The sequence below is a fragment of the Dendrobium catenatum genome, unplaced genomic scaffold (genome assembly GCF_001605985.2).
Source record: "Dendrobium catenatum unplaced genomic scaffold, ASM160598v2 original_scaffold_85606, whole genome shotgun sequence".
In the NCBI taxonomy this organism is placed as follows: Eukaryota; Viridiplantae; Streptophyta; class Magnoliopsida; order Asparagales; family Orchidaceae; genus Dendrobium; species Dendrobium catenatum.
In genome coordinates this window covers 14,797-29,728 of record NW_021404047.1, presented here as the reverse complement: position 1 = coordinate 29,728, position 14,932 = coordinate 14,797, and the positions used below count along the sequence as shown (strand labels likewise).

At 38.8% G+C, this 14,932-nt stretch overlaps 1 protein-coding gene across 3 annotated transcripts; it reads left to right on the top strand.

Annotated features, from left to right (window-relative positions):
- Positions 1-11,023: 11,023 nt before the first annotated feature.
- On the top strand, positions 11,024-13,837 carry LOC110104541 (piriformospora indica-insensitive protein 2). 3 transcript variants are annotated; one of them, XM_020833697.2, is made up of 3 exons: positions 11,024-11,543; positions 11,679-11,898; positions 12,434-13,837. In XM_020833697.2, the coding sequence occupies exons 2-3, from the start codon at positions 11,701-11,703 to the stop codon at positions 13,667-13,669; spliced, it is 1,434 nt and encodes a 477-aa protein (XP_020689356.2). In that variant the 5' UTR covers positions 11,024-11,543; positions 11,679-11,700; the 3' UTR covers positions 13,670-13,837. The 3 variants fall into 3 exon arrangements, with proteins under 3 accessions (XP_020689356.2, XP_020689354.2, XP_020689355.2); XM_020833696.2 differs by having other exon boundaries at positions 11,026-11,543; positions 11,689-11,898; XM_020833695.2 differs by having other exon boundaries at positions 11,025-11,898.
- The last annotated feature ends 1,095 nt before the right edge of the window (positions 13,838-14,932 follow it).

Genomic DNA, 14,932 nt, shown 5'->3' with positions numbered 1-14,932 from the left:
CTCTCGCCACCACTCTTCACCCACCCTCCCCGCACACACACCTAGCGCAGTGAGACTCTGGAGAAACACAACTAGACATTCAACACCTTCTCTCTCCCATCATCATCCATCGTCACTCCGACTTCACTCACTCACCTCCCTACTACCCCCCCCCCACCCCCCACACCACCCTCATCCTACACTCCTCCCACCACCACCCACTCACGCATCACCACCGCATCACCTCCTATCATCCCTCACCCCCACTCATGCAGCGATCACCCACACACCCACCACCTCATACCTTCTCCACCGCCCCGCCAAACGATCCTCTCTGCAACTCTACACGTCCACACTCTTCCACACACCCACCCCCCCACGGACACACTCCTACTCCCCACTCACTCGCACCACCTCTAACTCACACTCACCTTCACGCACACCCTCACACTACTACTTCCACTCACACTCCTCCGCACACGCCACCTCACCACATCACCCTCGCTCCACACTCACCATCACACTTGGTACATCACTCCACAAACCATACAACTTTTCATCTTAAAATGAACTATATTCTCGACTTGCACACTCAATCATCCCTCGCGACCAATCTCACACTATCTTCAATAAGGAGGACTCCTAATACAAAACTTGAAACTAATCACCACACTCGCACCTATTCGAAGATCATCTAGGATTATCATATAAAAATTATGCAAATATACCAAATGATCTATGATTGTACAAGATGATATATGAGAAAAGAACTCGAGTTTTTAGTGTTTTATGAAGCTCCTATTCAAGCTTTATCAAGGCCTTGGTAAGGTATCCTTTAAGCACCATTATGTCTTCTTTCTTCTAATGAAACTAATGAGGGAACTTTGAAAAGGGAGAGGGGAGAAGGGTGAAGTTTGAGAGGAAGGAAGATCTTGGAGGGGGATATCAAGGGAACTGTAGAGGGGATTTCACATGATTCAGCTTCTGCAGCTTGCACTTACTACAATCGAATTCATGGTTCATCTTAAGGGAAGTTTTAGAGAAGAAGAAGATCTCTTTTAGTGTCAACAAGGACCTTGCTACTCCGGCCACCCTTAAGGGGACAGGTGGATAGTTTTTTAATAAGGGCTTCTTTCGCCTAGTGTGGGGATAGAAGAAAGATCTTAAAGTTTATTATAATTGCTGGAGGATGCCTTTGGGGTATGGATGTAGGTTAGTTGGATCCCGACAAACTATAAATCTTATATGTTCATCTCTTCTATTTTATTTTCACTTTTTTTATTTTTGACGATTAAACTGAATGGGTGAAAATGTTGAATTATCTTTTATTGTAAACTGTAATTCACTCTGCATCAAGTTTATAAAAATCATATTTTTCTTCATCTTTAAAATATTTTTTAATACCAATATCAACCCCCCTTTTGGTTAGGCCTCAAGCTAGTTCTTAAGGGTTTACACCTTCTCCGAATTTCAATTCTTGAATTTTTTCTACATTATTAAGGAAATTAGTAACTTAGCTTTACTTTAATGTTAAGTTGAGCTCATGTTCATAGGGAAGGTAATGCTTGTGCTGATGTACCTCTAGCTAATCATAGTTTGATATCTTGACTTCCACTGCATCTCTCCTCATACACAATATACTTACCTGCTTTATAAAAGGCCATCATTAGATTAGACGAATAGAAAATAGATACAAATATAATAGTATGTTCCCCCCCTTTGATATTATCAAAAAGAGGAGGGACACAAACATTCAGAATAATAAATAAAAACCAAAATAATCCCTGATATAGTGAAAAGAAAAAATCAAATATTTTTAAAATGAGAAAGTTACCTCTTGATTTTATTCAAAAACTTATTAAAGAATGAATTGACAATGCCAAATCCAGAAAAGGTTTATAAATCTAAAAATTGTTAATCCAAGCACAAGTTCTTTTAAAGGCTCAAAAACTTTTTAATCCAATATCTAAATCAAAGAACAAATTAGAAAAAGAAACACTAATTTTTTTTAAACTTCTTTCATAAAATATATCAAATAAAAGATTAATGAAAAATTTGGCGAATCAGGAATCATGATTTTCAAGCTCAAGTATCAAAAATATCAAGGGTTTTCTTAAGTTTTAAGAAGTACAAGAAAGGTAAGCATTACTTTTTGTGGGCTCATTTTATGCCTCTTGTCAATTTTTTGGCGCACTTTGTGCATCTTTTACTTTTTGATACACTTTTTGTATCTTTCTCAATTGGGCGTCATTGCACATCTTTTGATTTGGCATTATTGGCCACTTTTTTTATTTGGCTTCATTGGCTATTTTTTAAAATTAAATATGCTACCCTTCTGAAATTTTAAAAACAAAAGTAAACTCATTCTATTGATAAAATGAAGAGGTAGATTCAATAACTTGCAAAAGATTCCTATGCGATAAACAAAATATAGGGAGATGAAAAAGATTAGTTTCAAAATCTAATTTATAATATAATAAAGATTTTGAATCAAAAATAAAATAACTGCTTTAAGAAAATAGATAAAGAGACAAAATCATTAGTTTCCTTCCTTTGACTATTTTTAGAGAAGTCAACCATAACTTACATAAGAATTCAAGAAAAATAGGAGGTGGATTTTTCATTTTTAGAAAGGTGAATGTGTATGTTGATTAGAGAGAACTTCACAAAAAGAAAAGAGAAGACAAGTTTACAAAAAATTTACTGAAAAATAGAAGAAAAGACAAATGAAAAAAATCCAAAGAAAAAACACAAAACAAACACAAAAACAAACAAAACATGCATACATAGAAAAAATAAACACACAAATAGTGGTTTAAACATCATCTTGCTCCTGGACTGATGATTCAGAAGTTAGGTCTGCCCAAGAGATTTTTTGCTTTTCATTATTTGTCATTTTTAAAATTTTCTTAGCTTTGCTCTTTTCTTTTGCAGGAAGAGTTCTCAAATTAGGGTACTAAATTTTCATGTGTCTAGGCTTCCTACATCCAAAGCGAACAACGTTAGAAGAAATCTTAATATTCTTACCTTTTTTACCTTTATTCCACTTTTGTTGATGCTTATGCTTTGGTGAGCTTTTTAATTTACTTGATAAGTCATCGCTTTTGTTACCAACTAAGCCACTTTTCTCTGAGTCTTCAACATTTAGCACTATCATCTCTCCTGTATCCAAAAGTCTTTGATCCAAACTTTGCTTATAGGCAATGAGTAAGCCAATCAAATTATCAATAGAATATTTATTCAAATTTTTTGATTCATAAATAGAAATAACTTTGGCATCAAACTTATCAAGTAGACAACATAGAATTTTATTAATTTTTTTAAAGTTTGAAAATTCTTTACCTAAAGCATACAATGATGTCATAATTTGAATAAACCTAGTATATTTGTCTAAGATTGACTCATAAAGTTTCATGCAAATTAATTCATAATCATACATTAAAATATTTAATCTGAATTACTTGATTTCACTAATTCTTTCGTATATAGTACGTAATTTATCCCAATTTTTTTTCCAGTAGTACAGATGGAAACAAATAAAAATTCCTCGATATATCGGCCGGGACGATCCTCTAGACGATTGGACATCGGACAACTCTTATTCAGGGCGATGTTTTGGATGATATTCCTCAATTTATACTGATTGGTCAGGATGATATATTATCATCCTGGATGATATGAACAAATTTATTCTGATAGTCCCAAATCATCCTAGCTGATTGGCCTTAATTTATACTGATCGGCCAGGTTGATATAGTTATCAGCCTGGACGATAAAATTGGCAAGTTGCAATTAATGAGCTCATTTTGAGCTCTTCTATTTAAGCTTTGATAAGGCACTTAGTAAGTGTCTTTGGCCGTCAGTGTAGCTTCATTATTTTGGAGGGAACTTGAAGAGAGAGCTTGAAACGGAGAGAGGAAAGGGTGGAGTTTGAGAGAGGGAGAAGATTCTTGGAGGGGGTTTCAAGGGAGTGTGGAGGGGGATTCCACATAGTTGCTCCGGCGAGCTTGCACCTTAATACCATCGAATTCAAGGCTTATCTTGAGGGAAGTTTTGGGAAGACGAAGATCTCTTTGGTGTCAAAGGAACCGGCTACTCCGTCGCACTGGGGAAGGTGGAAGTGATATTGTAAGGGCTTCTCCGCCTAGCTGTGGGAGATAAAACAGAAACACTGAGTTTAGTGCAATACTCAGAGGGTGCCTCTAAGGAGTGGACGTAGGTCAAGGTTTGACTGAACCACTATAAATCTGGTGTGTTCTTTTCTTTATTTTTTTCGCATTAATTTTCTGCACTTTGATTTCTGTGGTGAATCTTTGTTTGTGTTTTGATTATAAAAGATTTATTAAAATACCAATTTACCTCTCTCTTGGTTAGCCTTGGGACTAGTTCATAAGGGCTTAACATCCCTAACGAACATTTCGTAGCGTGGTTATATTTATACTTAGTGATGCTGGCTAACCTACTAGGTAGCTTCTTTTCCTAATGGAAAGTGTTCCTCATGATATATGTGATAGTTTGGGTATACTTTTATTTGAGTACTGTTACGCTTGGACCGGTCCCAGCTAAACTGATCTAGTTCTACACCCATCGGCCCAAGCTGGGCTGAAATCAGGCAGAATAAGGGGGGCAGTAGCCCTTATGGTCCCAAGCAATGAATGTATTAAACTTTGGGAGGGAAAATTTGAATGAAGTGGCTATTTAGGGATTTTTAATTAGTCTTTTTTCTTTAATTAGGTGAATGGTTGAGTTTGGGTTTCATCTTGAATTTGAATGTATTTTTGAGATCTAGGGTTTCTTGCATTGGGCTCTTGGCGTTGCCGGAGATTTGGAGAGTTATTCCTTCCTCTCGAATTGAAGGAAATTGTATATTTGCTTGTTTTCTTGAATCTACTAGTGAAATACAATTGCTCTATTGGTTTTCCTATAAGTTTTCTCTCAGATTTCCTCTATTTTCCATTGTTTCTGGCTATTTTACTGCTATGAATAGCAATTTTCCCTACTGTGGTGCTTGATCTTGGTTAGGTTTGCTTGTATATACAAGTATTTCCTATTAAATTAGTATCAGAGCATCGATTGGGGACCTTAGGTGGATGAAATCCTAATTTTTAGCGAGCTTTTGGCTACTGGAAGTGAGTTACTTGAGATCCGTTGGGAAGAATGATGGCCAGAAAGAAGGTAAAAGCCTTGGAAGGCGAAGTTGGACAATTAAAATCCAATTTGGAGGGAATATTTTTTTATTTCCAAAATCAATCACCACCAACAATAAAAGGTTGGAGGGAAAGTTCACCGTGATGGAAGAAATGCTTAAAAAATTACTTGAGATGAAGATAAATCTGACGACATCGGAAGTAAGAGAGACCACTAGAGGCCATGTCGGAGGAGGATATCTGAACCTGTTTAGGGGGAGGAGAAATCTGGAAGTGAAGATCCTTGAGGGAGAAGATGACATGCCATCTCTAGAGCCACTTACTAGAGAGGAGATGAGTATGGGAAATGATCTAAGGGCCGTTGATTTTGGAGGGAGAAGGGAAGATTTTTATCACCGAGGGGTTGATTTTGAAGGGAGAAGAGAGGAATATGAGGAAGGGTTCAAGTATAATCGCCAGAGGGAAGATTGTGATAGTTGGGGAGCACCTCATCTTCTAAGAATGGGAGGCTATGGAGGATTCAGGGGAAACGGAGGAGACCCATGGGTGAGGAAGCTAAAGATGCCTGTCTTTGAGGGGGAAGATGGCCATGGTTGGATCTATAAGGTGGAGCGTTACTTCACTGTCAACGGATTGATAGAGGAAGAAAAGCGTACGGTGGCGGGATTGTGTTTAGAAGGAAAAGCCTTGGCTTGGTATCTGTGGCGTGACAGGAGGGAGCCTATCTAGAGATGGAGAGAGTTCAAGGATTACTTATTAGAGCATTTTCGAGCTGATGGGGGAGGAGACTTCTATGAGCAATTCTTTGTTCTAACTCAGGAGGGGGTCGTGGCAGACTACCAGGACAAGTTCGAGTACTTTGCTAGCAGATTGGATCACATTTCAGAGTTAGCCCTGGAAGGGATTTTCATGAAGGGGCTAAAACTGGAGATCCGAATAGCAGTCAGGGTGTTTGAGCCAAGGAACCTAGGGAAGGCTATGGAGCTGGCGTAGTTGGTGGAAGATAAAAAGAAATCAAAAAGAGGAGCCCGAGGGAACTATTCTGGAGGATCATACAAGATGACTACCACTTTCCTACCATCAAAAGGGGCAGCGCTAGGGAGTCTGAAGGAAGCGCCAAAGGAGAAAACTGGAGGGGGGAAATGGGGGATAATTCAAAAACCTGATAGAGAAGGATATGCAGGACAAGAGGGCGAAGGGGTTGTGCTTCAGATGTGATAAGAAGTACATGTTAGGGCATAGGTGCAAGGACCAAACTCTTCAGGTTCTCCTTGTCTGTGATGATGAGGAAGACGGGAGGGAGGTGGGAGAAGATCAGAAGAGGAGGAGGAGGAGAAGCTGCACCTGGATGTGGCAAAAATCTCTCTGAACTCTGTAGTGTGATTGACTCCGAGTCACACTATGAAAGTGAAAGGAGAAATATATGATCATGAGGTGGTCGTGCTAATTGATAGTGGGGCAACCCACAATTCATTTCCAACTAGATCGTTGAGCTGTTGGGGATGGAGTTGGTAGATACAAGAGGCTATGGGGTGATGATGGGCAAGGGAAAGGTGAAAATGAGTAGAGGAGTTTATAGAGGGATGGTGCTGAAGATTCAGGGGATCCAGGTGAGGGAGGACTTCCTTCCCTTGGAATTGGGGAGCATTGACATCATCCTGGGGATGAAGTGGCTACAGATATTGAGGGAGACCAAGATCAAATGAGGTACACTGAGGATGGAGTTGGTGGTGGGAGGAAGAAGGGGATGAATCAGGGTTGACCAAGGCAAGGGTTTCTCTCAAATCCCTAATCATAACAATTTAGGAGGAGGGAGGAGGCTACTTAGTGGAGTTGCACCACCTGGAAGGGGCCAGATTAGAGGAAGAAGGAAATATTCCCACTACATTTTAGCTGCTCATACACCAGTTCAGTGAAGTCTTTCAACCTCCCCAAGGGTTACCTCCATAGAGGGAGTTGGAGCATGTCATTACATTAAAAGAAGGAGAGACACCGATCAGCATCTGCCCTTACCATTACCCACAGATTCAAAAAGATGAGATTGAGAAGTTGATCCGGGAAATACTAGAGGTAGGGATCATTAGACCCAGTAACAGCCCTTTTTCTAGTCCAGTTCTCTTGGTCAAGAATAAGGATGGGAGCTGAAGATTTTGTGTGGATTATAGGGCTTTGAATAAATGCATTGTACCAGATAAGTTCCAAATTTTGGTGATTGATGAGCTTCTAAATGAGCTATATAGAGCAGTGGTGTTTTCCAAGATGGACTTAAAATTCAAATATCACCAGATTAGAATGAGGGGGCAGATGTTCTAAAGATAGCATTCAGGACACATGAAGGGTAGTATGAATTTTTGGTAATGCCTTTTGGATTGACTAACGCTCCTGTTACATTTTAGTCCTTGATGAACAGGGTGTTCAAGCAAGTCTAGGGAAGTTTGTCCTAGTCTTCTTTGACGATATTTTGGTATACAACAAGTCTGGGGAAGAGCACTTAGAGCAATTGAGGATGGTCTTAGAAGTATTGTAGGAGCACCAACTGAGAGCCAACCTAAAGAAATGCAGTTTTGCTCAGTCTAGTGTGGAATACTTGGGACACGTGGTATCCTAAGAAGGAGTGGAGGCGGACCAAACCAAAATTGAAGCAATGCAGAAATGGCCACTACCTAGGAACATAAGAGAGTTGAGGGGTTTCCTAGGATTGATTGGCAACTACAGAAAGTTCGTGAAGGGGTATGATACCATTATATGGCCTTTGACTGAGCAGCTAAAGAAATATAACTTTTCTTGGGGAGATGCAGCGATCTAGGCTTTCAAGATGTTGAAGAAAGCCATGACCACTGTTCATGTTCTAGCTCTTCTAGATTTCAGTCAGGCTTTTGTTATAGAGATCGATGCATCAGGATATGGATTGGGAGCAGTATTGATGCAGAACCACAGGTCTGTAGCATACTTCAGTCAAGTGCTATCAACTAGAGCAAGATTGAAGTCAGTGCATGAGAGGGAGCTGATGGAGATTGTCTTGGCCATTTTGGAGTGGCGCCCCTACCTTTTGGGTCGACATTTCATTGTCCAAACTGATCATAGGAGTTTAAAGTACCTCTTGGAGAAAAGAATGGTGACTGAGGAGCATCAGCGGTGGCTATCCAAACTTTTGGGCTACCATTTTGAGATCCAGTACAGGCCTGGTTTGGAAAATAAAGCAGCAGACGCTGTATCTAGACGCATGGGGGAGCTCCAGGAGTTAGCTCTATCTGTACCCTTGATGGTCGACTGGGGGGCCATCAAGGAAGAAAGCATGTTAGACAAGGAATTGGGAAAGATCAGAGAGGATTTAAGGAAGAATAAGAGTAGCCACCGTGGTTACTACATCGAGGGGGAGAGACTATTGTATTATGGGAGGTTTGTGATGCCACAAACATCCATACATAAACCCCACTTATTGCAGGAGTTCCATGGTAGTGCGGTTGGAGGCCATTCAGGAGTTCAAAAGACATACAGGAGGCTTGCATCAGAGCTCTATTGAAAGGGGATGCATAAAGATGTAGAGGAGCTAGTGGCGAGGTGTGAAGTGTGCCAGAGAAATAAATACATGGCCATAGCTCCATGAGGATTGCTATAACCATTGACACTTCTAAATAAAGTTTGGGAGGAGGTGACAATAGACTTCATCGATGGATTACCACGATCAGAAGGATACACTGTCATCATGGTGGTGGTGTACAAACTTAGTAAGTATGCACATTTCATCCTCTTACGAAATCCCTACATCACGATATCAGTGGCAGCAGCTTTTATCAGGGAAGTGGTTAGATTATACGGGTTACCTAAATCAATTGTGTCCAATAGGGACAAAGTGTTCCTTAGTCAATTATTGAGGGAATTGTTCAGAATGCAGGGTACTGTCCTCAAGAGAAGTACCACCTACCATCCTCAGACAGATGGACAGACGGAGGTGGTAAACTAGAGCTTGGAGACATGTTTGAGGTGTTTTGCTTCAGAAACACCATGAAAGTGGGCAAAATGGTTACTATGGGCTGAGTACTGGTACAACACCTCATATAATTCAGCTTCTCAGATGACCCCGTTCAAAGTGTTGTATAGGAGGGACCCCCCACACATAATGCACTATGGGAGAGGAAGTACACCTATCTCTTCAGTTGAACAATACCTAGAGGAAAGAGACCAGGTTTTGGAGGAATTGAAGAGACATTTGGGAAGAGCACAACAAATTATGAAGAAGTGAGCATATACACACAGGAGAGAGATACAATATGAAATGGGGTACAAGATGTACTTGAAGCTAACGCCCTACAGGAAAAAATCAGAGGCTAATAGGAGAAACGAGAAATTGGCCCTGAGATACTTTGGTCCTTATGAGATTCTGGGGAAGATTGTAGTAGTGGCATATCGTCTGAACTTACCATCCTCCGCTATCATACACCCAGTATTTCATGTGTCACAGCTGAGGAAAGCACTAGGAGAGCATGCAGCTAGTGTTGAATTGCCAGCACCATTGACAGAGGATTTGGAGGTGGTCATGGAACCCATTGAGCTAGAAGGGGTAAGGTTGGATAAAAAGGGAAACAAAGAGGTGTTGATCAAATGGAAGGATCTCCCCGACTACGAGGCCACTTGGGAACCCTGTGAGATGGTGAAGCAGCAGTTCCTGTACTTTCACCTTGAGGACAAGGTGAATCTTTGGGAGGGGAGTAATGTTACACTTGGACCGGTCCAGCTCTATCCCAGCTGGATCGGTCCGGTTCTACACTCAGCGGCCCAAGCTGGGCGAAAATTAGGCAGAAAAGAGGATGGGGGGCAGCAGTCCTTGTGGGCCCAAGCAACGAATGTATTAAACTTTGGGAGGGAAAATTTGAATGAAGGGGCTATTTAGGGATTTTTAATTAGTCCTTTTGCTTTAATTAGGTGAATGGTGTGAGTTTGGGTCATCTTGAATTTGAATGTATTTTTGAGATCTAGGGTTTCTTGCATTGGGCTCTTGGCGTTGCCAGAGATTTGGAGAGTTATTCCTTTCTCTCGAATTGAAGGAAATTGTATCTTTGCTTGTTTTCTTCAATCTACTAGTGAAATACAATTGCTCTATTGGTTTTCCTACAAGTTTTCTCTCAGATTTCCTCTGTTTTTCACAGTTTCTAACTGTTTTACTTGCTGTGAACAGCAGTTTTCCCTGCTGTGGTGCTTGATATTGGTTAGGTTTGCTTGTGCATAAGAGTATTTCCTATCAAGGACGTATTGGATACTTATATAGTACACATCTGTTATCTATTATACTATGGTGGTGATGTGTCACTCTCCATTAAGGAGAAATTAATAAAAGATTGATTTTTCATGGCTGAATTTTCATGGTTCAATATGGTCTATCCCATTGCCATTAGTTAATAAAAGTGAGAATTCTTCCCACAAACTACTTAAAAAAAAATTCGTACAAGAATATCATGATGGTGAAAAGAGATAATTTATTGCATGAATTTTGAATTATGATTGACATAATATAAAAAATATTGAGTCTAATGTACATAAGATAATAAATATTTTATATGAAAAATCAGCAAAGAAAAATATATGAGATCAAATTCAATTGAAATTAAAGATGTCGGGAGAATGTAGAAGATTTGAATGATGAAAATATAAAATTGGGTAGCAAATTAATCATATATTATTAAAAACCAAAAAAGTAAAAACTACAAAAATTAAAAAAAAAATTAAAAACTAACCTCGTTGCAAGATAGTATTCACTTCAATACATTTACACCAAGCACAAGCACAAGCACAAGCACACATGCATTGAATGGTCCCCTCAAAAAAAGACATAAATCTTCCCTACATGTTCCATAAACGAAATAAATTCTATAGAATAAATAAAATATTGGTAAGCAAATCTAACCCTCAAAAGTACAGTTCACAATCCTCTTTCACTGCTCAGTCCCCCGTAGTTTTTTTGCTGTAGCTGACATCACAGCAAACTACAATAAATACTATCAACTTCGATCTTCTGAATCCTTCTGCTTTCAATCCCGGAGGTCTTCTTTCTCCTTTTTGTTCTGTTCTCCTTCTCCAAAATCTGCCCCCTAAAAAGTCGTCTTCAAGCTTACTTTACTTTTGGAGGGGGGGCCATGCTCTTCCCTTACCCAAAAATTAAAATTTTCTTTTTTATGACTTTTTTTATACATGGCTGAGAAAAGAAACCATAGAAATCAATGCATTCTTTTTCTCCATAACATTCCATAACCTGTGAGCAAATCTTCTTTCTGGTTCAACGGTTGAGAAAGCTGAGCTAAATCCTACTCTTGAATCTATAAGCTATCATCCACTTCCCTTTTGTGATTCCTCCCCTACTGATTGAGGCCAAAAGATGGCTAAGCAGTCCCACGCCTATACGTTTGGCCTGCAATTCTAGAGGTTGTTTTCATCCTTCTCTTCGTCGCTTTACTTGCTCTTCCCTGTATTTTTTATACGCATGTTGCTTTTCACTCTAAGTTCAAACTTCTCCCGCTTGTTATATACAAACCACTTTTATATTCTAAGTCCCTATAGAGTTTCTCAGGAAAGAATACTGATGAGGGGAGCTATTCCAGTTCAAGCAATTATCCTCCTGCTACTTTGCTTTCGAGTCCTGTCTCAATCAGATGGCTCTACTGCTCCAATGGAGGAAAAGGAGAAGGAAGCTCTGTACTTGATGATTCAAGGCTTTGTTGGAAATTGGTGGAATGGTTCTGGGCTTTATCCTGACCCTTGTGGCTGGACATCTATTCAGGTTTGCACAAATCTATTCACTATTACCCTAAAGATTCATCTAATTGTGATTTTAATTATCTCAACAATGATGTTCTGTTATTTATTTATTTATTTGGCTTGATGAACTTGCATAATTGTATTCACCATTTTTTTAGCTGTTTTCTTCCTATTTAAAAATCAAAATTTCTAAACTGTGTTAATATCTTCAAATGCAAGACATTATTAGCTATATATCTCTAAATTTTATTTTATTATGTTCTTTTGTCAACTACATGCATTGAGGCAGACTGATTGGAGAATATACTACCATGTAACTCTAGCTTTAATAATGCTTCCCAATCTATTAAGTTCTTGATAAAATTGAGGATTTTAATCGCCTCTTCTATTTCAGTTGAATTCAACTAGAAGTTAATGTGAGAAAGTTACTCTGTTTTTTGGGAGAAAAACAATCCCAGCCATCTGGGATCCCTAATAATGTACCGTTGGGTTATCGATTGGAGATAATTCGAATCTCTATGCTATGCTACTAACATAAATGAAAATTTTGGTTGCAGGGAGTATCCTGTGATCTGTTTGAAAATGGTTTTTGGTATGTCACAACTGTAAACATAGGCCCGATCCTTGACAATTCTCTTCGCTGCTCTAACAATGCTGAGTTCAGCTCATCTCTCTTCGAGCTCAGCCACCTGAGAAGCTTCTCAATCTTCAATTGCTTCTCATCACCATTCCATAAAGAAACTATCATTCCGTCTCAGAGCTGGAACAAGCTGTCTTCAAGCTTAGAAACGTTGGAGTTTCGATTAAACAAAGGACTTACTGGCCAAATTCCTCGGGCTCTCGGCCAGTTAGTAAATCTCAAATCACTAGTGCTCACTGAGAATTCATTAATTGGTGAGCTTCCTTGGGAAATTGGAAATCTGGTACACTTAAAGAGGTTAACAATTTCAGCAAATCAGCTATCTGGAAAAATACCAGCTTCTTTTGGAACCAACTTGGCTGAGCTCTTGATCATGGACTTGAGCAACAATTCTCTAACTGGTCACCTGCCCTCCTCTTTTGGTGGCCTTGCATCACTGCTTAAGCTTGATGTTAGCAACAATATACTAACGGGAAATATACCACAAGAACTTTGTAAACTCAAAAATCTCATACTTCTAGATCTCAGAAACAACAATCTTTCAGGTGGTTTACCTCCATCTCTTCAAACAATGCTTGCTCTCCAAGATATGCTCCTCTCCAACAACCCATTAGGTGGAAGTATTAAGGAATTTAGTTGGGAAAATCTAAAAAATCTAACTCATTTGGATCTTTCAAATACGGAGCTTGTTGGTGAGATTCCAGATTCAATCACAGACTTGCAGAAGTTGAGAGTCCTTGCATTGGACGGCAACCAGCTCTCTGGTTTTGTATCTCCCAAGCTTGCAGACATGCCTAGTCTTTTTGCTGTTTATCTCAATGGTAACAATTTCGCAGGAGAGCTTAGATTTTCTCAGGAATTCTATAATAGGATGGGAAGGAGATTTGCCTCATGGAATAATCCAAATCTCTGTTATGGCTTCAAAGCTGGAAATACAACACGGGAAGGCCCAGATGGAGTGAGTAAATGTAACTATGGAGAAAACAGAACAGTGCATAATCTTGATGCAGGGAACAAAGCTGGTAGAGTAGAAACTACTCAGTCGTCAGCTTCTATGGCTTCCATTGGGTTCTCAGCATCTACCATTGCTAGATATATGTGGATAAGTTTCTTGGAGATTGTAGTGATCATCTTCCTCTGGTCTTCAATGTAGTAGGAAAAACAAATGTTTCTTTATCACAGTGTATGGTTTTCCCTTTTGATCTTTCACATTTGCAGAAACTAATGTCATGATGTGAAATATCTTTCATATATTAAAAAAAAAACTGCCTTAATTATGAACCAAGTAAATAAAAATATTCTGTTTCTCCGTGCTGTAAAAGATGTGCATGAGATATTTACTGGCTATTTATTTTGATGCCTTAGTAAAAAAGTTGACTTTACCATATGTTCACTGCGATGCAGTCCGAAACTGAAAGGAAGTACTGAATGCTTTTAAAGACATTTATTTAAATGTTAATTTGTAGAAATTAGTCGAATAATATCTTCGAAATAAATGTAATTTTCGATCTTATTTCATGGCCGATTAGTAATGGATGTAGTGACACCACATGTATGAACGTGCTGAAATGTCAACGTCTAAGAGGGGGTAAGTAGGACAGCTTAATTGATGTATTAGACAAGGCCTGGTGTAAGAGATAAGATGCAAGGCACATTATTTGAGGGCGGCTGGTGTCTACTATCTATCTAGTTCCAGTTGCATTAGGACAGCGCCATAATGGATGGTCCCTTTAAAAAGGTAAGGTCACTTTATTCTACATTTGCTTCGCGATCATTAACAATTAATCTGATTTTTATGCTATATATATTTAAATTTTATTAACAATTTACTAATAGTTTTACCCAAATAAAAATCAGTGTTTCATTTTTTTTTATTTTGAGAAATTTGACTTTATGATCTCAAATAATGCAATTATGTGAATGTTCTTATTATTTGGACATTTTCAAAATAAATTTTGGATCAAAATAGCATTCAATATATGGCAAGTATTTATATCTGTTAAATTATCTCACTCGAAATATATAAAAGTAACATTGTGTTTTGCTCTTCCTTCTTTTATTGTTGTTAGATTTGAATTTGAATTCAAGTGAGCATATAGAGTGAGGGTTCTATGTCATGATAGAATTTGAATTCGAATGAGCACGTGTGGGCTCCGAAAATTTGCGCCTCGGCCTCCACTGTTTTCGGGGAAGTTTTAATGAATTAAGTTTTGGAGTAAATTTTAGGAAGATAGATTGGGTTTATATATAAGACACTACCTAGAGATTTTACTCTTATTTTGTGAGGACTTTATGATATGAGTTTTGGTTTCATATAGGCACAACCCCCTATAGTTAATTACCCATCTCGATAATGAGAGAACTTTCGATTAAGGTTAGTCGTCAATCAAATACATAGGGATACATGTATCTGGCA